This window comes from Saimiri boliviensis, chromosome 21 (assembly GCF_048565385.1).
Source record: "Saimiri boliviensis isolate mSaiBol1 chromosome 21, mSaiBol1.pri, whole genome shotgun sequence".
NCBI lineage: Eukaryota > Metazoa > Chordata > Mammalia > Primates > Cebidae > Saimiri > Saimiri boliviensis.
This window is the reverse complement of record NC_133469.1, coordinates 22,360,510-22,385,123: the sequence shown is the minus strand read 5'-3', so window position 1 is coordinate 22,385,123 and position 24,614 is coordinate 22,360,510. Positions and strand designations below refer to the sequence as shown.

The window sequence follows — 24,614 nt, the reverse complement described above, 5'->3', positions numbered from 1 at the left end:
TTCCCCTGCCTCAGCCTCCGGAGTAGTTGGGACTACAGACATGCACCAACATGCCCAGCTAATTTTTTGCATTTTTAGTAAAGACAGGGTTTCACCATGTTGGTCAGGATGCTCTCGATCTCCTGACCTGGTGATCTACCTGCCCTGGCTTCCCCAAGTGCTGGGATTACAGGCGTGAGCCACCACGCCCGGCCCAACTGATTTTTAAAATGTGGTGTCCACACAATGGAATATAATGCAGCAATAAATTATAATGTATAATTATAATTTATACATGCTACATCTTAGATAAGCTCTGAAAACATTATGCTAAGTAAAAGAAGCCAGACAGACCAGGTGTGCTGGCTCATGCTTGCAATCCCAGCACTTTGGGAGGCCAACGTGGTAAAACTCCTTCTCTACTAAAAACACAAAAATTAGCCAGGTGAGGTGGCTCAAGCCTGCAATCCCAGCTACTTAGGAGGCTGAGTTAGGAGAAACACTTGAACCCCAGGAGGTGGAGGCAGTGAGCCGAGACTGCACCACTGCACTCCAGCCTGGGCAACAGAGCAAGACTTCATCTCAGAAACAGGGAAAAAAAAAAAAAAAAAAAAAAGCCAGACACAAAATGCCACATGTTATATGATCCCATTTATGTGAAATCTCCAGAATAGGCAACTCAGTAGACTCAGAAAGTAGATCAGTAGTTGCTCAAGGGTGGGGGGGTATGGGGACCAGTAATAAAAAATGACTGCTAATGGCTATGCGAGTCTCTTTTAGAGGTGATGAAAATGACTGTGGTAGTGGCTGCACAACTCTGTGGATATACTAAAAAGCACTGAATTGTACAACTGCTGAGTCGTATGGCATGTGAATTATATTTCAATAAAGCTGTTAAAACAATCAGCTACTCTGATTGCTTTGAGGTTCATAAACGAGAAGACTAGGTTTTGATGCTAATGTACAACACGTGCCTCCCTCAAACCTTGCTGCCTCATGGGCTCATTGGCACATTACCGTCTGAGGGGAAAAAGAGAAAAAAAAAAATCAACGACTCTGAGGAGAGCACCCACCCCGATTCTGTATATATATTAAACAAGAACACTTGGTGACCATTAACTTGGAATAAGATACAAATCAAAATCCTATTTGAAAAATAATAAGGCCGGGCGCAGTCACTCAAGCCTGTAATCCCAGCACTTTGGGAGGCCGAGGCGGGCGGATCACAAGGTCAAGAGATCGAGACCATCCTGGTCAACATGGTGAAACCCCATCTCTACTAAAAATACAAAAAAAATTAGCTGGGCATGGTGGCATGTGCCTGTAATCCCAGCTACTCGGGAGGCTGAGGCAGGAGAATTGCCTGAACCCAGGAGGCGGAGGTTGCGGTGAGCCGAGATCGCGCCATTGCACTCCAGCCTGGGTAACAAGAGCGAAACTCCAGCTCAAAAAAAAAACAAAAAAAGAAAAATAATAAATGCAGACTGGAACTACTAAGTGAAAGTTTAAAACTTGTGTTTTGTATGCCTAAAGTATTTCGTAATAAAAAATATATATGTATTTAATAATAAATACATATATAATTTTTACGCAGGGTCTCAGTCTCACAAAAAAAAAAAAAAAAGAAAATGAGTCTTTTGAATTAAAAAAAAAAAATACACAGTAGTACCCAACCATTCAGAGCAGAAAGATTTTCAAAACCCTTAACTCCCTATTACCAAATGAAGAATACTTCATTTGTGTGTGTGTTTGGGGCGGGGGGAGTGCTAAAAATGTAAAGAATACTTCATATGTGGGCGGGGGGAGGGGGGGTTAAAAATAAAGGTGGCCAGATGCAGTGACTCACACCTGTAATCCCAGCACTTTGTGAGGCAGAGACGGCAGGGGGGAGCTACTTGGGGGAGATAAAAAAGTCAGGAGATCGAGACCATCCTGGCCAACATGGTGAAACCCCGTCTCTACTAAAATGGAGGAGAGGAAAAAAAAAAAAAACCTAGCCATCCCAGCCACTCGGGAGGCTGAAGCAGGGGAACTGTTTGAACCCAGAAGGCGGAATGAGCAGTGAGGCGAGATCGCGCCATTATACTCCACCCTGGCGGCAGAGCAAGTCTCTGTCTCAAAAATAAAAAAAAAAAAAAGGGTTATCACCCAGTGTGGTGGCTCACGCCTGTAATCCCAGTACTTGGGGAGGCCGAGGCGGGAGGATCACCTGAGGTCGGGAGTTCAAGGCCATCCTAACCAACATGGTGAAACCTTGTCTCTACTAAAACTACAAAAAGCGTGGCCGGCGCCCACATGCCGTGAGCCGCGGGCGCTCGGTGAAATAATCTTTTTTTTTTTTTTTTTTTTTTAAAGAAAAAAGAAAAACTAAAATAAAAAATAAAAAAATTAGCCGGGCGTGGTGGCATATGCCTGTAATCCCAGCTACTCCGGAGACTGAGGCAGGAGAATGGCTTGAACCCAGCGGGCGGAAGTTGCGGTGAGCCAACATCGTGCCATCGCACTCCAGCCTGGGCAAACGAGAGGGAAACTCAAGTCTCAACCCGAAAAAAAAAAAGAGAAGATATCCAAAGGGTGTGGCCACCCATCCAAGGTCACACAAGTCAGAGCAGAGAGCCACATTCTGGTTTATAATAAACCTCCAGGGGAAATCTTACAGTGTCGCCAAAAAAGTTTTTGCTTTGTTTTACGGAACAAAAAAGAAAAAAAGTGAGGAGGGAGAGCGGTCAGCTTAGTTCACAACTTCTAAACGGAGACAGTGAGATAGCTATTTTGGATAAACACACTTGTGCAGGGAGTGGCCGGGCGCTAACCAACGCTATCAGCCAACAGCCTGTGAACACCTGGCCAGATCGTCCGATTTTCAACGCTGGGTTAGAGCCTCCACTCGACAAGTCAGGCAGGAGGCAAGAAACGGGATCTTTAAAGAACGGCGGGGGGAGAAACCAAAGGCGCAACACGAGTCCGTGTGAACTGTATTGCCTCCAAGGGCAAGAACGCAGTTTTTCCTGAAAAAATAACGGGTGTGAAAACAGCAGCGAATTAAGGTGAAGAACCGCGACTTCTCGCCATCTCTGAGAAGACACCGCTCAGGCTGACGAAGCTCATCTTCAAGTGTTCTAAGCGAACCGCATGAAAACCTTTCCCTCGACCAAAAAGAAGTCACCGTGCCCGAGACCGGCCCTAAAATGGACCCGGGCTTTCCACGTGCAGCTGGGGAGGGGCAGCGGCGTGGAGCCAGGGCCGAGCGCCTCCGCCTGCGGCAGCCCTCGCCCGGTCCCGGCGAAGCGGACCCCCGAGCTCCGAGCCCCTTGGGGCGAAGGAGCACCGCTGCAGACACACACACGCACACTCACGCGTCGGCGGACCACGGGGGAGTCGGCGGCTCCAGACGGTCTCTGGGCACCTTCCTACCCAGGTGAAAACCGCCTCCTCACCCAGCTCAGCCTTCCCGGAGCCCCACTCCCCTCACCTGGCCCTGGCCCCGGCCCCAGAAGAGGTGAAAGAGGCGGCGGCGGCGGCGGCTTCCGACAGGGTGTCCCAGCGGCGGCGGCTGCTCCGACCCGCGGCCCTAATCTACCGCCGCCGCCATGGTGGAGGGTGAGGTCATCCCAGCGTGCCTTCGTCACGGCCGGCGTCGGGGCGGGCACAGGGCGCCAGAGAGCCGGAAGGGGCGGGGCAGGCAGCCGGAGCGGAAGCACGGACCACTGAGGCCTGGAGGTCTCTCCGCGCAGACCTGACCTGAGGAGCCAAACCCTGAAATCTGTGATTGCTGACGTGCCGGAAGTTCCGTTTCCTCAGTCATTTCCGGAGTCGCGGGTTTGGGGTTGTGACCGTCCGATCGCGTTGCTGAAGGCCTGGCGACTCCGGGAAAGGATGCCTTGCTGCCTGCGCACGCTGTCTTCAGTTCCGCAGACATGCGTTGAGTTTCAAGTGCTTGCAAGGGAGCCGGTCGGATAACTGTCTACACCGGGCGTCCCCAAACGAGGGCCCGCGGGCCGCGTGCGGCCCCCCGAGGCCATCGATCGGCCCCCGCTGCACGCCAGGAACGGGCACCTCTTTCCTGGGCGGTCAGTGGGAGGAGCACAGCATCGGCGGCCCTCCGACGGCCGGGGGGACAGCCAACTGGCCCCCTGTGTAAAAAGTTCGGGGACGCCTGGTCCACGCAGTCACGACAGCGGCGGGGTCCGCAACTGGTCGGGCAGATGGTCCTTGAGGGTTGGGAAGGAATTCCGGGGAGGGGACGTCCTAGGGCGAAGGGAACCGCCTGAGCAGAGGCGCCACGGCAAGAAGGACGTCTTTTTTTTTTTTTTTTTGAGACGGAGTTTCGCTCTTGTTACCCAGGCTGGAGTGCAATGGCGCGATCTCGGCTCACCGCAACCTCCGCCTCCTGGGTTCAGGCAATTCTCCTGCCTCAGCCTCCTGAGTAGCTGGGATTACAGGCACGCGCCACCATGCCCAGCTAATTTTCTGTATTTTTAGTAGAGACGGGGTTTCACCATGTTGACCAGGATGGTCTCGATCTCTTGACCTCGTGACTTCGGCCTCCCAAAGTGCTGGGATTACAGGCGTGAGCCACCGCGTCCGGCTGTTTGTTTCCGACTCACAGTCTGGCACCTTGTTGGCTAGGCTGGTCCACGAACTCCTGACCTCATGATCCACCGCCTCGGCCTCCCAAAGTTCTGGATTACAGGCGTGAGCCACTGCACCCGGCCTCAACAAAGCTATTCTAAATAAAATTATAAGCGTTGAACGGCTATTGTGGGGCTAGTGCCACAGGATGCTTTTTAATAAGCCCAAGTGACTGAAAAAAGGATGGTGCCATTAGTGTATACATAAAGTTTTGCAAAGGAAAGGCTTAGTGACCTTGGAAAACTAATAGTACAGGCTGGGCGCAGTGGCTCGCGTCTGTAATGAATTTGTAAAAAAAAAAAAAAAAAAAAAAACTAACTACCTAATAACAATCCCATATTTAAATTTCCCCAGTTGTCCAAATCATATATTTCATAGTTTTTTTGACTTTTAAAATTTTGCGGCAGGATCTAATTTCATGCACTGACTGAATGAATTTGGACTAATCTTTTATGAGTCTCCCGGTCTTTTTTTTTTTTTTTTTTTTTTTAAGACAGAGTCTCTCACCAGGCTAGAGTACGGTGGTACCATCTTGGCTCACCGCTTCCTCCACCTCCCGGGTTCAAGTGATTCTCCTGCCTCAGACTCTCAAGTAGCTGGGATTATAGTTAGGTGCCTGGCTGGCTAATTTTGTATTTTTAGCAGAGATGGGTTTTCTCCATGTCGGTCAGGCTGGTCTGGAACTCCTGACCTCGGGTGATCCACCCACTTCAACCTCTCAAAGTGCTGCTATTACAGACCTGAGCTACCTCACCCAGCTGACTCTCCTGGTCTTTTTACTGTGACATTGACTTTCTGACATGTAGATTTATTCACACAATGGAAATTACTCAGCAATGAAACAAAAATGAACTGTTCAATATATATGACAATAAGACTAATCTCAAACATTCTGTTGAGCAAAAGAAAAACGAAAAATAAAACTTGGCACTGTGGCTCACTCCGGTAATCCCAGCACCTTGGGAAGCTAAGGTGGATGGATCACTTGAGGTCAGGAGTTCAAGACCTGCCTGGCCAACATGGTGAAACCTGGTCTCTACTAAAAATACAAAAAATTATCTGGATGTGGTAGCATGCACCTGTAATCCCAGCTACTTGGGAGGCTAAGGCAAGAGAATCGCTTGAGCCCGGGAGGCAGAGGTTACAGTGAGCCAAGATCTTGCTATTGCACTCCAGCCTGGGCAACAAGAACAAAACGTCAATGCCCGGCGCAGCGACTCATTCCTGTAATCCCCGCACTTTGGGATTCACCTCGGGTCAGCAGTTCCAGACCAGCCTGAGGTCGGGCGGATCACCTGAGGTTGCGAGTTCCAGACCAGCCTGACCAACATGGAGAAAACCCATCTCTGCTAAAAATACAAAATTAGCCAGGCACCTGACTATAATACCAGCTACTGGAGAGTCTGAGGCAGGAGAATTGCTTGAACCTGGGAGGCGGAGGTTGCGGTGAGCCAAGATCCCACCACTGCCCTCCAGCCTGGGCAACAAGAGCAAAACTCTGTCTCAAAGGAAAAAAAAAAAAGCGCCGGGCGCGGTGGCTCAAGCCTGTAATCCCAGCACTTTGGGAGGCCGAGGCGGGTGGATCACGAGGTCAAGAGATCGAGACCATCCTGGTCAACGTGGTGAAACCCCGTCTCTACTAAAAATACAAAAAGCTGGCTGGGCATGGTGGCACGTGCCTGTAATCCCAGCTACTCAGGAGGCTGAGGCAGAATTGCCTGAACCCAGGAGGCGGAGGTTGCAGTGAGCTGAGATCGCGCCATTGCACTCCAGCCTGGGTAACAAGAGCGAAACTCCGTCTCAAAAAAAAAAGGTATTTGCTCAACATTTAAAGACAGCTGATGTACATTTACTTGTCTTTCCCGCTGTGTCCAAGAGTTCGCTTATCTAACCAGCTGATTCAGTATCTAGTAAACCAGCCTGGGAGTAGGTGAGAGCCCGTGAACGATCTCATTCTGACTAACCTGAAAGGAATCTAGACCAGTGATTTCGGTGAAGCCACAAATGGATAGGCTTATCTAGGAGTGGAGTTTTTTTGCAACCTCGCTGAAAATGTTTTAAAGTGTCTCCACAGGACCTAAGAGTGCAGGAGAAAATTGGATTTGTAAAGCTACCAACCCGCTCATCTTTGCACATACTCATAACAACTTTCCCTCCAGAGGTTATCTCTGTAAAGCTTACCACATTCTTTTCAGACAGGACCTGGCCTGTTCATCGGTGAATCAGCAAAACTGCAAAAAATGGGAGTTTTACAGAGGAACTAACATGGGGGAGGAGTAGGTGTGGCAAAAGCGGAGAGTAACCATGCCTATGATTTCTTTTTCTTTTTTTTTTTTGAGACGGAGTTTCGCTCTTGGTACCCAGGCTGGAGTGCAATGGCGCGATCTCGGCCCACCGCAACCTCCGCCTCCTGGGTTCAGGCAATTCTCCTGCCTCAGCCTCCTGAGTAGCTGGGATTACAGGCACGTGCCACCATGCCCAGCTAGTTTTATTGTATTTTTAGTAGAGACGGGGTTTCACCATGTTGACCAGGATGGTCTCGATCTCTTGACCTCGTGATCCACCCACCTCGGCCTCCCAAAGTGCTGGGATTACAGGCTTGAGCCACCGCGCCCGGCCTATTTTTCATATGAAGTCTTAAAGTAAATGTGACAAATGTTAATTGTTAATTTTGGGTAGTGGTACACGGCATGGGAATATTTATTTTTTGTGTGTTTTTTTCCTATTTTCTAATGTCTCAAAATAAAAATAAGTAAACTGCAGCCAGGCACAGTGGCTCATGCCTGTAATCCCAGCACTTTGGGAGGCCTAGGCAGGCGGATCACAAGGTCAAGAGATTGAGAACATCCTGGCCAACGTGATGAAACCCCGTCTCTACTAAAAATAAAAAAAATTAGCTGGGCATGGTGGTGTACGCCTGTAGTCCCAGCCATTCGGGAGGCTGAGGGAGGAGAATAACCTGAACCTGGGAGGTTGCAGTGAGCCGAGATCGAGCCACTGCACCACTCCAGCCTGGCAACAGAGAAGAAGCTGGGCATGGTGGCGCGTGCCTGTAATCCCAGCTCCTCAGGAGGCTGAGGCAGGAGAATTGCCTGAACCCAGGAGGCGGAGGTTGTGGTGAGCCGAGATTGTGCCATTGCACTTCAGCCTGGGTAACAAGAGTGAAACTCTGTCTCAAAAAAAAAGAAAAAAAAAGTGGTGGAGTAAGGCCAGGCCGCACATTTTGTGTGTGTGTGTGTGTGTTTTAGACAGGGTCTCACTCTGTTGCCCAGGCTGGAGGGCAGTGGTGCAATCTTGGCTCACTGCAACCTCTACTTCCTCGGCTCAAGTCATTGAGCCTCCCACCTTAGCCTCCCATGTATGTGCCTGTGACTATAGGCACCTGCCAACATCAATTAGATGGATAATTTTTTGTTTTTTTGTAGAGATGATGTCTCAAAAAAAAAAAAAATCATAGAGATGATCACACATGGCTGGGCACGGTGGCCCACACCTGTAATCCCAGCACTTTGGGGAGGCCAGTGTGGGTGGATCATCTGAGGCCACGAGTTTGAGACTAGCCTGGCCAACGTGGTGAAACCCTGTCTCTACTAAAAACACAAAAATCAGTGTGGTAGCACATATCTGTAATCCCAGCTGCTAGGGAGGCTGAGGCAGGAGAATTGCTTGAATCCAGGAGGCAGAGGTTGCAGTGAGCCGAGATCGCACCATTGCACTCCAGCCTACGTGACAGAGTGAGACTGCCATCTCAAAAAAAAAAAAAAAAGAAAAGAAAAACGATCTGCATAGGCTGAGAAATGGTTTAGAAACGTACGCCAGATCAAAGCCAGAAAAAAAACATAAGCCAGAAAAAAGTGGACGTGCGATTTGGTCCCTTATTCTACTATTAAGAGTCAGTCTATCCTAAAGATAGAGGAATTTTCAAAAGTTTTTCCCTTTGGTAGTTTCAGGGAAAAAACGGGGCCTTGAGGTAAATCCGAACAAAAAGCAAATGAGTCTGGAGGGGGTTCTGCCCTAAGATTCCTCTAAATGGGACCTGGGAAGGCTGTTGAAAAATACATAGACCATTTCAGGGAAGTTCCAAATAAATTATGTAGCTGCTCCACCCTAATGAGGAAGTTATGCCTAGCTCCCCACTCCCTAAGTGTGGGCTTTGGGCTAAAAGAGTAACTTCAGGCCGGGCGCGGTGGCTCAAGCCTGTAATCCCAGCACTTTGGGAGGCCGAGGCGGGTGGATCACGAGGTCAAGAGATCGCGACCAGCCTGGTCAACATGGTGAAACCCCGTCTCTACTAAAAATACAAAAAATCAGCTGGGCGTGGTGGCACGTGCCTGTAATCCCAGCTACTCAGGAGGCTGAGGCAGGAGAATTGCCTGAACCCAGGAGGCGGAGGTTGCGGTGAGCCGAGATCGCGCCATTGCACTCCAGCCTGGGTAACAAGAGCGAAACTCTGTCTCAAAAAAAAAAAAAAAAAAGTAACTTCAGCGTGGAGAAACCTACAAACCCTACTTTACCCATGGAATCATGGTTGAATAAGCAGTCAGAAATCATGATACAGCCCCCCCCGCCCGCCTTTTTTTCCTTTTTGGAAGAAACTGGGTTTCTATGTTGCCCAGGCTGGTCTCGAACCCGAGGTCAAGCGATACACCCGCCTCGGTTCCCCAAAGTGCCAGGATCGCAGGCATGAGCCACCACACCCAGCCAAAAATCGTGTACCCTTGATTGGCATTAATAAAACGACATTGGACCTCTGTGATCTCCCTCCCCTGCACCCATACCACTGTAATTATGAGAAACATTTCAATAAAGGCGCATCCTCCAATATACCTAACCAGTACTCCTCACAACAGCTCGACTAATTTCAGATAGAGGAACGCCTCATCTTTCCTTTTTCCCACCCAGGACCCCAGGAAAACACCCAGGTCAGGTCACGAGCTACCTGCGTAGACGGAAGCGCAGGCGTGTCCGCCCGAGCGCGCGCCCACCAGCCGCGGCAGGGCGGGACTTCCTGGACGTCGCCCTCTTCTGATTGGCTACGAAGGGTCATGTGGACGATGCGCAGTCACGTGGCCGGAACCGGCAGCGCGGTTATAAAGTAAAGGAGCCAGAGCTGCGCGCGAGGGCTGGTTCTGCCATTCCTCCTTCCTCGCCCTTCACGGCTCAGCTCGCGCCTGCTGCTCGCCGGCCTAGCGTTGCTCTCGCCATGGCTCTCAGCGATGCTGACGTGCAAAAGCAGGTGAGGGGCTGGGCTCGGTCTCGCGAAGCCGCGGCGCCGGTCCCGGGGGTGGGCTGGAGCCCGGCCTGCGGAGGCCGCGGGCCGTGAGCCGCCCAGGTGCCGCGGGAAGGCCCCTTGCCCCACGTCGCCTGGCCCCAGAGGTCGGCCTGAGGAGGCAGATCTGCTCCGCTGCTCCCTCGTGACCTCTGCCCGGGTCTCGCGCACTGCCCGCTTGCCTGCGCGCCGCCTCAAAAAAAAAAAAAAAAAGGGAAAACAGCCTCGTCACTTTTTTTCTCCCGAGGGCCGTGGTTAAGGCCTATGATAGGAAAGAAACCAGGAAAGAAACCACGCGTAGGAAAGAGACCTGCTTCCAGCCAGCTCTGTCGCCCAGGCTGGAGCGCAATGGAGTGATCTCGGCTCACCGCAACCTCCGCCTTCCGGGTGCAGGCAGTCCTCCTGCCTCAGCCTCCCGAGAAGCTGGGATGACAGGCGCGCGCCCCACGCCCGGCTGATTTTTGTATTTTTTGTGTTTTTAGTAGAGGCGTGTTTTCACCGTGTTGGCCAGGCTGGTCTCGAACTCCTGACTTCAGGTGTTCCGCCCCCCCCCCCCCCCCCCCCCGGCCTCACAAAGTGCTTGGATTACAGGCGTGAGCCACTGCGTCTGGCCTTTATAAACTGTTAGTGGTTTTTTTGTTTTTTTGTTTTTTTTGAGACGGAGTTTCGCTCTTGTTACCCAGGCTGGAGTGCCATGGCGCGATCTCGGCTCACCGCGACCTCCGCCTCCTGGGTTCAGGCAATTCTCCTGCCTCAGTCTCCTGAGTAGCTGGGATTACAGGCACGCGCCACCATGCCCAGCTAATGTTTTGTATTTTTAGTAGAGACTGGGTTTCACCATGTTGACCAGGACGGTCTCGATTTCTTCACCTTGTGATCCACCCGCCTCGGCCTCCCAAAGTGCTGGGATTACAGGCTTGAGCCACCGCGCCCGGCCTTTTTTTTTTTTTTTTTTTTTTTTTTTTTTGGTGTGGGGGAGTCTTTCTGTTTTTTCCTTTTTGTGGAGAACGGGGTCTCTATATATTGCCCAAGCGGGTCTCGAACTCTGGAACTCAAGCTATCCTCCCGCCTCTGCCTCCCTAAGAGCTGGGATTACAGGCGTGAGCCGCAGCGCTTGGCCTGAACTGTAAATCTTTATTTTGGGGGGAGTCTCCTCTATCGTAATGGGTTGTAACGGTTGGTCTCCCACTAATGTGTATGTTAAAATTTGTGAGATACAGGCCGAGCCCGGGCGCAGTGGCTCTTGTTTGTAATCCCAGCACTTTAGGAGGCTGAGGAGGTTGGATTACCCGAGGTCAGGAGCTGGAGACCAGCCTCTACTAAAAATGCAAAATTAGTGGGTTGTGGTGGCGCATCCCTGTAATCCCAGCTACTAGGGAGGTGGAGGCAGGAGAGTCTCTTGAACCCGGGAGGTGGAGATCGTGGTGAGCCGAGATGGCGCCATTGCACTCCAGCATGGGCAACAGAGCCAGACTCCGTCTCAAAAAAAAAAAAAACTAAAATAAATAAATAATAATAATAATAATTAGCTGGGCGTGGTGTGGCGCGCTTGTGTTCCTAGCTACTAAGGAGGGTGATGCTGGAGAATCATTGGAGCCCAGGAGGTCGAGGCAGTGAGCTATGATCTTCCCACTGTGGTCCACCCTAGGCGACAGAGCAAGACGCTATCTCTACAACATAAAATTAAATAAAAATGTGTGAAATGCAGGACCTCTTTTTATGAGCCTCAGTGCCTAACCATGTTTGGCACCTAGTAGATCAATCAGAGTTAATGGGGAAAAGTTGTTATGGAAGTTGTGAACCCACATCAGTTTTGAAAGTGTGTAATCAGTCCTGGGAAACTTGCTTCGTTTGTTTTGTTTGTTTGTGAGTGCCATTCCTTCAAGTCTGTAGGTATTAAGAATTTTGTAATGCACAAGATTCCCAGAGGAATAGAGTAGCAGTTTATAAGCCTGTAACTAATATAAGAAAAAGCGCTTTCCATGTATCCTGTCAGTAGATACCTGAAACTGGAATCTTTGCATTTAGTAGTCACATTGCGGATTTTCCAGAGAAGGAAGTTTAAGGCTGCAGTTTAATTTGCACATAATTTAGAGAACTAAGCCTATTGTTTTCTGAAGTACTGTGCTCGGAAAATTCTCTTACTAAAGCATACTCACTGTCTTATGAATCTTCTGAGTTGAGCAATAGATGTTTCCCCAGCCAGAGTGTGGTGACTCATAGTGGCTCATGGCTCTAGTCCCAGCACTTTGGGAGGCTGAGGTGGGCGGATCACCTGAGGTTGGGAGTTCCAGACCAGCCTGACCAACATGGAGAAACCTCGTCTCTACTAACAATACAGAATTAGCTGGCCGTTGTGGCACGTGCCTGTAATCCCAGCTACTCAGGAGGCTGTGGCAGGAGAATTGCTTGAACCCAGGAGACTGCAGTGAGCTGAGATTGCACTCCTGTACTCCAGCCTGGGCAACAAGAGTGAAACTGTCTCAAAAAAAGAAAATGTTTTTTCTTCGATGTTTCCATTTTTTGAAAATGTCTTTTCATTTTATTCTTTACCTAAGAGGCACTAGGAAGTGCCTATTTCTTCATCCCTATTTCTTCTTCATTTTATGGTTCTCCTGCTAATCCCAAAGGGGAAATAGAGATGATAAAAATAGTGTCTGTGGAGAAGTTTAAGAAGTAGAATATTCTTACAGAACAATAAGGGCTTTGTTAAAAACCTTTTTCACTGCTTCTTCTGGTTTTCAATAGAAGAAAAGTGATGGCCGGGCGCTGCGGCTCACGGCTGTAATCCCAACACTTTGGGAGGCTGACATGGGCAGATCACCAGGTCAAGAGATTGAGACCATCCTGGCCAACATGGTGAAACCCCGTCTCTACTAAAAAAAAAAAAAAAAAATACAAAAATACAAAAATTAGCTGGGTGTAGTGGCACGTGCGTGTAGTCCCAGCTACTTGGGAGGCTGAGGCAGGAACATTGCTTGAACCCGGGAGGCGGAAGTTGCAGTGAGCCAGGCTCACGCCACTGCACTCCAGCGAAACTCTGTCTTAAAAAAAAAGAAGAAAAGCTTGATGCAGTGGAAAAGTAAAATGCCCTCCATATACTCTTAGTGGTCACAGTACTAATTCTCTCCCTCTTGTTTGTTTTCTTCCCTCCTTGTCATAACACACTGGAGACTAAGGTTTCTTTTTTTTTTTTTTTTTTTTGAGATGGAGTTTTTGCTCTCGTTACCCAGGTTGGAGTGCAATGGTGCGATCTCAGCTCACCGCAACCTCCACCTCCTGGGTTCAGGCAATTCTCCTGCCTCAGCCAACCGAGTAGCTGAGATTACAGGTACGTGCCACCATGCCCAGCTAATTTTTGTATTTTTAGTAGAGATGGGGTTTCAGCATGTTGACCAGGATGGTCTCCATCTCTTGACCTCGTGATCCACCCGCCTCGGCCTCCGAAAGTGCTGGGATTACAGGCTTGAGCCACCGCGCCTGGCGGAGACTAAGGTTTCTATAGGAAAAACTAGTGTAAGTCATAGTTCCTTGGAATCTAGATCAATTTTTTTTTCTTGAAATGGAGTCTCGCCGGGCGCGGTGGCTCAAGCCTGTAATCCCAGCACTTTGGGAGGCCGAGGTGAGTGGATCACGAGGTCAAGAGATCGAGACCATCCTGGTCAACATGGTGAAACCCCGTCTCTACTAAAAATACAAAAAATTAGCTGGGCGTGGTGGCGCATGCCTGTAATCCCAGCTACTCAGGAGGCTGAGGCAGGAGAATTGCTTGAACCCAGGAGGCGGAGGTTTCCGTGAGCCAAGATCGCGCCATTGCACTCCAGCCTGGGTAACAAGAGCAAAACTCCATCTCAAAAAAAAAAAAAAAAAAGAAATGGACTCTCACTCTGTGGCCCAGGCTGGAGTGCAGTGGCATGGTCTCAGCTCACTGCAACCTCTGCCTCCTTGGTTCAAGTGATTCTTAGTCTCTCCAGTAGCTGGGACTACAGGTGTGTGCCACCACGCCTGGCTAATTGTTTTGTATTTCTAGTACAGGTGGCGTTTTGCTATGTTGGCCGGGCTGGTCTTAAACTCCCGATCTCAGGTGATCCACTGGCCTTGACCACCAAAATGCTGGGATTATAAGCATTAGACTGGCCTATTTTTTTTTTTTTTTGAGACGGAGTTTCACTCTTGTTACCCAAGCTGGAGTGCAATGGCATGATCTCGGCTCACCACAACCTTCGCCTCCTGGGTTCAAGCAATTCTGCCTCAGTCTCCTGAGTAGCTGGGACTACAGGTGCGCGCCACCATGCCCAGCTAATTTTTGTATTTTTAGTAGAGACAGGGTTTCACCATGTTGACCAGGATGGTCTCGATCTCTTGACCTGGTGATCCACCTGCCTCGGCCTCCCAAAGTCCTGGGATTATAGGAGAGAGCCGCTGTGCCCAACAGAAACTGTTTTTTAAAGGTCAAATTTTCTGCCTTAGGGGTGAAGTTAAATGTCCTTAAGGAGTTGGCTATATCTATTTTTGGAACTCTTAAAGAATATGATCATGTTAACTGTAAACAGGCTTTTTGATCTGGGTTAGAATAAGTACAGTTTGTTCTAGGCTGTGCTGTTCTGGTGAAATCTTGTATCCGCGGGTTCAGCAGAGTGCTAAAGGCATATAATCCAGGTTTGAATCAGGGTTCACCTTTAAAGGCCAAACTTGTAGTATTTATAAACACCAGTTTTGATTACTGTATTTAGATAAATGACCTTTTTTTTTTTTAAGACAGAGTCTCACTGTGTTGCCCAGGCTGGAGTGCAGTGGTGCAATCTCAGCTCATAGCAATCTCCACTTCTTGAGTTCAAGGATTCTCCTGTCTCAGCCTCCTGAGTACCTGGGATTATAGGAGACCGCCACCACGCCTGGCTAATTTTTGTATTTTTAGTAGAGGTGGGGTTTCACCATGTTGGTTAGGCTGGTCTCAAACTGCTGACCTTATGATCCACCCACCTGCCTTGGCCTCCCAAAGTGCTGGAATTACAGGCATGAGCCACCACTTCCAGCTAGTTAAATTACTTTTTTTTTTTTTTTTTGAGACGGAGTTTCGCTCTTGTTACCCAGGCTGGAGTGCAATGGCGCGATCTCGGCTCACCGCAACCTCCGCCTCCTGAGTTCAGGCAATTCTCCTGCCTCAGCCTCCTGAGTAGCTGGGATTATAGGCACGCGCCACCATGCCCAGCTAATTTTTTGTATTTTTAGTAGAGACGGGGTTTCACCGTGTTGACCAGGATGGTCTCCATCTCTTGACCTCGTGATCCACCCGCCTCGGCCTCCCAAAGTGCTGGGATTACAGGCTTGAGCCACTGCGCCCGGCCTAAATTACTTTTAAAATTCCAGATAGAGTAAGTTCAGCGAGACTTCAGACTATACTAGTAGACACCATTACCATGACCCCCCACCTCACACTCCCACATTTATGGGACTGATCTTTTAAGGAAGGTCAGCGATTTTCCACACATGTAGGTCTGGATCACGTACTCCAAATATTTCAAGACTCAAGGTTTTGTAAGTACATTGTGATCTGTAAAATGAGTTTGATTGTCGTAACTCTTTGGCTTCTCAAAAGTAGGTTGGAAAGACGATGGTGGCCATGGAAGTTGGAATCCCCCGAGTGTGTAGCAACTCAGCTACCAAATGAAGAAAAAAAGGGCGGCTCTGAGATTTCCCATAAAACAAGCAAATCTGTCCTTTCTGAAACCATCTTATGTGTTTTGTTTTGTGTTTTGAGACAGTTTCCCTCTTGTTGCCCAGGCTGGAGTGCAATGGCACAATCTTGGCTCACCACAACCTCTGCCTCCCAGGTTCAAGTGATTCTTCTTTCTCATACTCCTGAGTAGCTGAAATTACAAGGCATGCGCCACCATGCCCAGCTAATTTTTTCTATTTTTAGTAGACACCAGGTTTCACCATGTTAGTGAGGCTGGTCTTGAACTCCCGACCTCAGGTTATCTGCCTGCCTTGGTCTCCCTATATGTTTTCTTTAAGATTTGGTGCTAGGCCAGGCACTTTCGGAGGCTGAGGTGGGCGGATCACAAGGTCAAGAGATCACTTGAGCTCAGTTCTAGACCATCCTGGCCAAAATGGTGAAACCCCGTCTCTACTAAAAATACAAACATTAGCTGTGCATGGTGTGTGCGCCTGTAGTCCCAGTAATTAGGGAGGCTGATTGGACCACAGCACTCCAGCCTGGTGACAGTGAGACTCCATCTCCAAAAAAAGAAATAGGCTGGTGCAGTGGCTCACACCTGTGATCCCAGCACTTTGGGAGGCCGAGGCAGGTGGATCACAAGATCAGGAGTTCGAGACCAGCCTGATCAATATGGTGAAACTCTACTAAAAATACAAAAGGTTCACCAGGTGTGGTGGTGCACACCTCTAATCACAGCTACACAGGAGGCTGAAGCAGGAGAATCACTTGAATCCGGGAGGTGGAGGTTGCAGTGAACTGAGGTTGCGCCAGTGCACTCCAGCCTGGGCAACGCAGTGAGACTCCATCTCAAAAATAAAAAAAAAGAACAGTGGCAGGAATACAAACTTGGAAGCTGTTGTAGTCATTCTGCTGAGAGTTGGTGATGGCCAGGACTATGCTAGCGGCTTTGAGGATGCAGCAAGGTGGGCAAGGTAAAGACGTGTTAGGAGAAAATTGATAGGACTTGGCCATTGGTTGGCTGTAAAGACTGAGGTAGGAAGAAGAGTCACAGTTGGGGCTTGGTGCTAATCCCTGAGAGAGCTCAAAGTGAGAAGTGGGAGAGGAGTGGTGAGCAGTTCAATAGTGAATGTGTTGAATTTAGATTTCTTTCTCTCTTTTATTTTATTTGAGAGACAGGGTTTCACCATGTTGGTCAGGCTGGTCTTGAACTTCTGACCTGAAGTGATCCACCCACCTCAGCCTCCCAAAATGCTGGGATTACAGGCGTGAGCCACCATGCCCGGCCTTGAATTTAGATTTCTATGAGTAAGATATTCAAAAAGAGCTGTTTAGGAGGCAGAGTAGAAGGGTATGGCCCCAAAGGAAGACTCCAAAGGAGGAAGTCATGGAAGCAAAGGGAAGGTTGTTAAGGGTAATTTGGTCATCACATCAACTGCTGCTGAAAGATCAAATAAGAGAAGGCCAAGATCAGGAGGCAAGGAGATTGTCACTTGATGAGAGAACTGTCATTGGAGTGCAGAGAAGGGTACACGCCAGATGGCAGTGTTAAGAGAAAAGTGAGAAAGCTGAAAGTGTAAGGGATATGAAATGGACAGAGGCATGTAGCACTTCTCCCTTGTATTCCAGGTCCCCTGAGAGGAGGATAAATGTCCTGCTTATCTGTGTTGTTGAACGGTGTATCTGGTGCATTTGCTAGAACACATTTTAGATCCTGAGATCTAAAAAGATCCACTTCCTGAGAGTGGAAATGGTCTCGTTCATCCTTGTACTCAGTGCCTGGCACAGTATGCATGCAGTAAGCAGCTGATTTTTAATTTTAGTAGAGATGGGGCATCACTGTGGTGTCTGGACTAGTCTCCAACGCCTAGCGTAGAGCAGTGCTCGCTCCTTGGCCCCCCAGAGTGGTAGGATTATGGGTTTGAGTCGCTGCACCTACCTGTCATTGATTGTTCAGTGAATCAGAAAATATATTTTCATCTCGTTGAATTAAAAAAAAAAAATGTTTTTTCCTTACAGATTAAGCATATGATGGCTTTCATTGAACAAGAAGCCAATGAGAAAGCAGAAGAAATAGATGCAAAGGTGAGATTCATTTTCTAGTTTTAAGAAGTTATCAAGGTTTCCTGTTTTGCTTTGCTAAATAATATTGTTAGTAAACTTGTTTAGCAACAGATTGCAAAGGACTGATAAAAATGTCTCTTCTCTCTCTCTCGCTCTCTCTCTTTTTTCTCTCTCTCTCTTTCTCTCTTTTGTTTTTTTTTTTTTTTGAGACCGAGTCTCACTCTTGTCACCCAGGCTGGAGTGCAACGGTGCAATTTCGGCTCACTGCAACCTCCGCCTCCCAGGTTCAAACGATTCTCCTGCCTCAGCCTCCTGAGTAGCTGAGATTACAGGCATGTGACACCATGCCCAGCTAATTTTTGTATTTTTAATAGAGACGGGGTTTCAACATTTTGGCTAGGCTGGTCTCGAACTCCTGACCTTGTGATCCACTTGCCTCGGCCTCCCAAAGTGCTGGGATTACAGGCGTGAGCCACCGCACCTGGCTGTTTGTTTTTGAGATGAAGTTTCAGTCTGTCGCCAGGCTGGAGTGCAGTGGCAGTGTCTCAGCTCACTGCAACCTCCACCTCCCAGGTTCAAGCGATTCTCCTGCCTCAGCCTCCCGAGTAGCTGGGACTACAGGCGTGCACCACCATGCCTCACTAATTTTTGTATTTTTAGCGGAGGTAGGGTTTCACCGTCTTGATTAGGCTGATCTCAAACTCCTGAGCTCAGGTGATCACCTGCTGTGGCCTCCCAAAGTGCTAGGATTACAGGTGTGAAACACCATGCCCAGCCCTATTTGTTATTATTTTTATTTAAACTTTTACCTTAATAACTTTTCATTGGAAATGTCTGTGTCTTTAACAATAAAAAATAATTTTTTCTTTCTAATTGGGATTGACAATAAGTGTCCTGAAATTTTATGTTAAAGGGTAGAAAAGTAATGGATGATTCATTTTCTCATGGAAACCAAAATTCAGATATTTAGCAACTGTGGCTAATTGTGATGGGTGGCTAGAGGAGGTTGTAGTATTCTGTTGTTTTACTTTTTCATTAATTTGTGCTCATTGCAAAAAATAAAGTGTAGGGTGGGCATGGTGGCTCATGCATGTAGTCTCAGCCCTTTGAGAGGCTGAGGCTGGGGGGAATCACCTGAGGTCAGGAATTCAAGACCAGCCTGGCCAACATGGTGAAAACCCATCTCTATTAAAAATTCAAAAATTAAGCCGGGCGCGGTGGCTCAAGCCTGTAATCCCAGCACTTTGGGAGGCCGAGGCAGGTGGATCATGAGGTCAAGAGATCGAGACCATCCTGGTCAACATGGTGAAACCCCGTCTCTACTAAAAATACAAAAAATGAGCTGGGCATGGTGGCACATGCCTGGAATCCCAGCTACTCAGGAGGCTGAGGCAGGAGAATTGCCTGAGCCCAGGAGGCGGAGGTTGCGGTGAGCCGAGATCGCGCCATTGCACTCCAGCCTGGGTAACAAGAGCGAAACTCCCTCTCAAAAAAAAAAAAAAAGGCCGGGCGCGGTGGCTCAAGCCTGTAATCCCAGCACTTTGGGAGGCTGAGGCGGGTGGATCACAAGGTCAAGAGATCGAGACCATCCCGGTCAACATAGTGAAACCCCGTCTCTACTAAAAATACAAAAAATTAGCTGGGCATGGTGGCGCATGCCTGTAATCCCAGCTGCTCAGCAGGCTGAGGCAGGAGAATTGCCTGAACCCAGGAGGCGGAGGTTGCGGTGAGCCGAGATTACGCCATTGCACTCCAGCCTGGGTAACAAGAGTGAAACTCTGTCTCAAAAAAAAAAAAAAAAAAAAAATTCAAAAATTAGTTGGGTGTGGCGATGCGCACCTGTAATTCCAGCTACTTGGCAGGCTGAGACGGGAGAATCGCTTGAACTCAGGAGGTAGAGGTTGCATTGAGCCGAGATGGCACCGCTGTACTCCATCCAGCCTGGGTGACAAAGTAAGACTGTCTCAAGAAAAAAAAAATCAGTACATAAAACAAAATATCAACATACAGAAACCCTGTCTCTGCTAAAAATACAAAATTAGCTGGGTGTGGTAGCACAGGCCTCTAATCCCAGCTACTCAGGAGGCTGAGGCAGGAGAATCACTTGAACCCCAGAGGCGGAGGTTGTGGTGAGCTGGGATCGCGACATTGTACTCCAGCCTGGGCAATGAGAGAAACTCCATCTCAGAAGAGAAAAAAAAACACTACCACTCTTAACTATGAGGGGAAATAGCTTCTCTCTTGTTACCCCGGTTGGAGTGCAATGGTGGGATCTCAGCTCACTGCAACCTCTACCTCTGGGTTCAAACCATTTACCTGTCCCAGCCTCAGGTAGCTGGGATTACAGGCATGCACCACCACGCCCAGCTAATTCCGTATTTTCAGTAGAGACGGGGTTTCTCCTTGTTGGTTAGGCTGGTCTCAAACTCCCGACCTCAGGTGATCCGCCCATCCTGGCCTACCAAAGTGCTGGAATTACAGACGTTAGCCACCATACCCAGCCTAAAACTTATTTTTTTTTTTTTGATACAGAGTTTTACTCTGTCACCCATGGTGGAGTGCAGTGGCGAAATCTTGGCTCGCTACAACCTCTGCCTCCTGGGTTCAAGCAATTCTTCTGCCTCACCCTCCCGAGTAGCAGGGACTACAGGTGCTTGCTGCGACACCTGGCTAATTTTTGTATTTTTAGCAGAGAAGGGGGTTTCACCCCCTAGGCCAGGATGGTCTCAAACTGCTGACCTCATGATCCGCCCGCCTTGGCCTCCCAAAGTGCTGGGATTACAGGCATGTGCCATCACACCTGGTCTGTCAAACTTTTTATTTTATTTTATTTTATTTTATTTTTATTTTTATTTTTTTATTTTTTTTTGAGTCGGAGTTTTGCTCTTGTTACCCAGGCTGGAGTGCAATGGCGCGATCTCGGCTCACCGCAACCTCCGCCTCCTGGGTTCAGGCAATTCTCCTGCCTCAGCCTCCTGAGTAGCTGGGATTACAGGCACACACCACCATGCCCAGCTAATTTTTAGTATTTTTAGTAGAGATGGGGTTTCACTATGTTTACCAGGATGGTCTCGATCTCTTGACCTCGTGATCCACCCACCTCGGCCTCCCAAAGTGCTGGGATTACAGGCTTGAGCCACCGCGCCCGGTCTCAAACTTTTTATTTTTTTAACTTCATTTTACAAGAGAGGACACTAAGCCTGAGGGTTACTCAACCAAATTTTGTGGGCAGTAAGCTGGATCTTCTAAACCAGGCATCCCCAAGCTTTTTACACAGGGGGCCAGTTCACTGTCCCTCAGACCGTTGGAGGGTCGCCACATACTGTGCTCCTCTCACTGACCACCAATGAAAGGGGTGCCCCTTCCTGAAGTGCGGTGGGGGCCGGATAAATGGCCTCAGAGGGCCGCAGTTTGGGGACGCCTGTTCTAAACTTTCAAGTTCTGTGTTATTTTTATTGGCCCCTAGTAAGGAAATGGAAAATTTAGAATACTTAGTAATTTTTTTCATGAACAGAATATTCTACCCAATTACATTCTTTTTTTTTTTTTTTTTGCAATGGTGTCTTGCTCTGTTACCAGGCTAGAGTGCAGTGGCATGATCTCAACTCACTGCAGTCTCTACCTTCCAGGTTCAAGCCATTCTCCTGCTTCAGCCTCCCAAGTAGCTGAGACTACAGTCATTCACCACCACGCCCAGCTAGTTTTTGTATTTTTAGTAGAGATGGGGTTTCACCATGTTGGCCAGGATGGTCTCCATCTCTTGACCTCATGATCCGCCCACGTTGGCCTCCCAAAGTGCTGGGATTTTAAAAATTTATTTATTATTTATTTTAAAGTCGGGGGTTTTACCATATTGGTGAGGCTGGTCTCGAACTTCTGACCTCAGGTGATCTGCCCGCCTCAGCCTCCCAAAGTGCTGGGATTATAGGCGTGAGTCACCATGCCTGGCCAATTATATTCTTTAGTACCTTGCTGGTTACTGTTATCCTTGATTGAATGGTATTTATTTATTTATTTATTTATGAGACGGAGTTTCGCTCTTGTTACCCAGGCTGGAGTACAATGGCGCCATCTCGGCTCACCGCAACCTCCACCTGCTGGGTTCAGGCAATTCTCCTGCCTCAGCCTCCTGAGTAGCTGGGAGTACAGGCACGCGCCACCACGCCCAGCTAATTTTTTGTATTTTTAGTAGAGACGGGGTTTCACCACGTTGACCAGGATGGTCTCGATCTCTCGACCTCGTGATCCACCCGCCTCGACCTCCCAAAGTGCTGGGATTACAGGCTTGAGCCACCGCGCCCGGCCCTATTTATTTATTTTTTTTAAGACGGGGTTTCACCATGTTGGCCAGGCTGGTCTTGAACTCCCAACCTCAGGTTATCCGCCCGCCTTGGCTTCCAAAGTGCTTGGATTACAGGCATGAGCCACCACGCCCGGCCCTGGTACATCATTTATAATGAAAACTGCTGATCTTTCCTTTTGAATAAATTGGAATCCTTGAAAATGAGTCACAATAAATTTTATGATTTTTTTTTTTTGAGATGGAGTTTTGCTCTTGTTACCCAGGCTGGAGTGCAATGGCACGATCTCGGCTCACCGCAACCTCTGCCTCCTGGGTTCAGGCAATTCTCTTGCCTCAGCCTCCTGAGTAGCTGGGATTACAGGCACGTGCCACCACGCCCAGCTAATTTTTTGTATTTTTAGTAGAGACGGGGTTTCACCATGTTGACCAGGATGGTCTCGATCTCTTGACCTCGTGATCCACCCGCCTCGGCCTCCCAAAGTGCTGGGATTACAGGTTTGAGCCACCGTGCCCGGCGTAATTTTATGTTTTATATATGGAATAAGTGTTCATAAGCAAGTACCCCAGGTCACCAGCTGCTTAAAATAAAACTGTTCATCAAAATTTGATGTAACGAATTAATATCGACTAATTCCCCTGTAGGCAGAGGAAGAGTTCAACATAGAGAAAGGTCGGCTTGTGCAAACCCAAAGACTAAAGATTATGGAGTATTATGAGAAGAAAGAGAAACAGATCGAGCAGCAGAAGAAAATGTAAGTCGAACCTGGTTGCAGTATTAAGTTAAGGAAGTTTTCAGAAGTCAGGAGATGAAGACAGAGCAGGCGCTTTGGAGTCAGGCATATATAGAGTGAGAGCTTAACTCGACCACCTGCTAATATGACCTGGGACAAGTTATTTAACTTCCCTTTCTTCATTTGTGAGAATGGAAGCCTCATGGGAGTATTCAAAGATTAAACTGCAGGCTGGGCAAGGTGGCTCACACTTGTAGTTGTAGTGCTTTGGGATGCAGGAGGACTGCTTGAGCCCAGGAGTTTAAGTTCTTTCTCTGTTTTTTTTTTTTTTAAGATGGGGTTTCACCATGATGGCCAGGCTGGTCTTGAACTCCTGACCTCAGGTGATGCACCCACCTCAGCCTCCCAAAGTGCTAGGATTACAGGCGTGAGCCACCGTGCCTGGCCTCAAGTTCTTTCTCTACGATTTTTTTTCTTTTCTTATTTTTTTTAATGTATTCCTTTCATTAGAGAACTAGGTAAACTTCACCTTACACGGCCCAAGACCAGAATAATCTTGCGGTTAGAATGTGTTCAAGAAACTAGCCACAATTTAACCAGATGGAATTTCAACAAGGAGATGACTGTGTTCCTCCAAATAACCTTCATTTAGGAAGATGACATTCCTCCAATATGTGCAAAGACAAATGCACTTTCTTCTCTCTGCTGCTGAGAAATTCTCCCTCTTGAGGGACCAACACTATTTTTTGCTGTTCTTTTCCCTCCTTTTTTTTTTTTTTTTTTTTTGAGACGAAGTTTCGCCCTTGTTACCCAGGCTGGAGTGCAATGGCGCGATCTCGGCTCACCGCAACCTCCGCCTCCTGGGTTCAGGCAATTCTCCTGCCTCAGCCTCCTGAGTAGCTGGGATTACAGGCACGCGCCACCACGCCCAGCTAATTTTTTGTATTTTTAGTAGAGACAGGGTTTCACCATGTTGACCAGGATGGTCTCGATCTCTTGACCTCGTGATCCACCCGCCTCGGCCTCCCAAAGTGCTGGGATTACAGGCGTGAGCCACCGAGCCCGGTTCCATGAAGCTTCTTTAGTCATTTTTGCTCATCCATGAAATGCTGATGCTCATTTCTGTAGAGTCCAAGAAGCTGGAGTGTCCTCATGAGTCCAGAGTAAGTGTGGTGATCAGGATACCCGTCATAAGTCTCCTTCTTGGCCAAGGGCTGTTCACTAAACAGTTTCACCACTTTCATAGACTTGGTGTCGGTAGGCCTGGCGACTTCACCAAATAGCCAGACACTGAGATGAGACATGTGCAAGGTATAGTCTGAAAGGGAGGACATTTCTTGAGTGGCAAGACGTTAGAGTTCCTGGACCTGACCTTCCTCACCCATCTCTCTACAGTTTTAAGTTACTGATGCTGCCTTTCAATATCATTTTGCAGTAAGATGTCCAATTTGATGAATCAAGCAAGGCTGAAGGTCCTCAGAGCAAGAGATGACCTTATCACAGTGAGTAATTAGCCCCTGTTAGTTGTGAAATTATAACATGTTTATTCGTTGGCCTGTTGTAGCTTACTAGTCACCATTAATTAAGGAGTTGATGGAATAATTTTTAGAGTGAAAGCATTTATTCAGCAATTTTTTTATTATACTAGGTATTATAATAAGTACAAGAGTGAATAAGAGCCAAGCCCTGTATTCAGGGACCTTCTGATTTAAAGAGCATGTAAGACCCTCCTGGATCACCACACACACTGCGGATGTACTGCACAGTACCTGAGGGTGCAGGGAGCAGTCAGGCTAATCCAGAGGCCGTGAGTGTGAGACTGAAGAGCCTCACCTGTTTCCAACGGAGAGCCGTGGATATTTTTGTATTGTTTTGTGGAGAATATTATAAATAAGGCTCATCTTATAAGCATGCAGGCTAAATTGAACAGGGCAGGGAGGAGGCTAAAAAGAAAAC

The 24,614-nt window shown here is 48.3% G+C and overlaps 2 protein-coding genes and 1 pseudogene across 4 annotated transcripts in view; 2 read left to right on the top strand and 1 right to left on the bottom strand.

Annotated features, from left to right (window-relative positions):
- The window catches only part of BCL2L13 (BCL2 like 13), a 78,449-nt gene extending 74,842 nt beyond the window's left edge, over positions 1-3,607 (bottom strand). Inside the window, exon 1 of one of the 3 annotated variants that reach the window (XM_074391055.1) lies at positions 3,452-3,607. The gene's annotated coding sequence lies outside the window, so the exon portion shown is untranslated. The remainder of the gene's footprint in view (positions 1-3,451) is intronic. The other 2 variants (XM_074391056.1, XM_003942696.4) reach the window with 2 other exon arrangements.
- On the top strand, positions 895-1,005 carry LOC120361103 (small nucleolar RNA U13; annotated as a pseudogene).
- A 6,074-nt stretch (positions 3,608-9,681) lies between the features above and the next one.
- Positions 9,682-24,614, top strand: part of ATP6V1E1 (ATPase H+ transporting V1 subunit E1) — a 30,351-nt gene continuing 15,418 nt past the window's right edge. The window contains exons 1-4 of the mRNA XM_039462386.2: positions 9,682-9,847; positions 17,580-17,645; positions 22,570-22,679; positions 24,094-24,160. Of these exons, the coding sequence (XP_039318320.1) occupies positions 9,815-9,847; positions 17,580-17,645; positions 22,570-22,679; positions 24,094-24,160 (276 nt within the window). The 5' untranslated portion in view covers positions 9,682-9,814. The remainder of the gene's footprint in view (positions 9,848-17,579; positions 17,646-22,569; positions 22,680-24,093; positions 24,161-24,614) is intronic.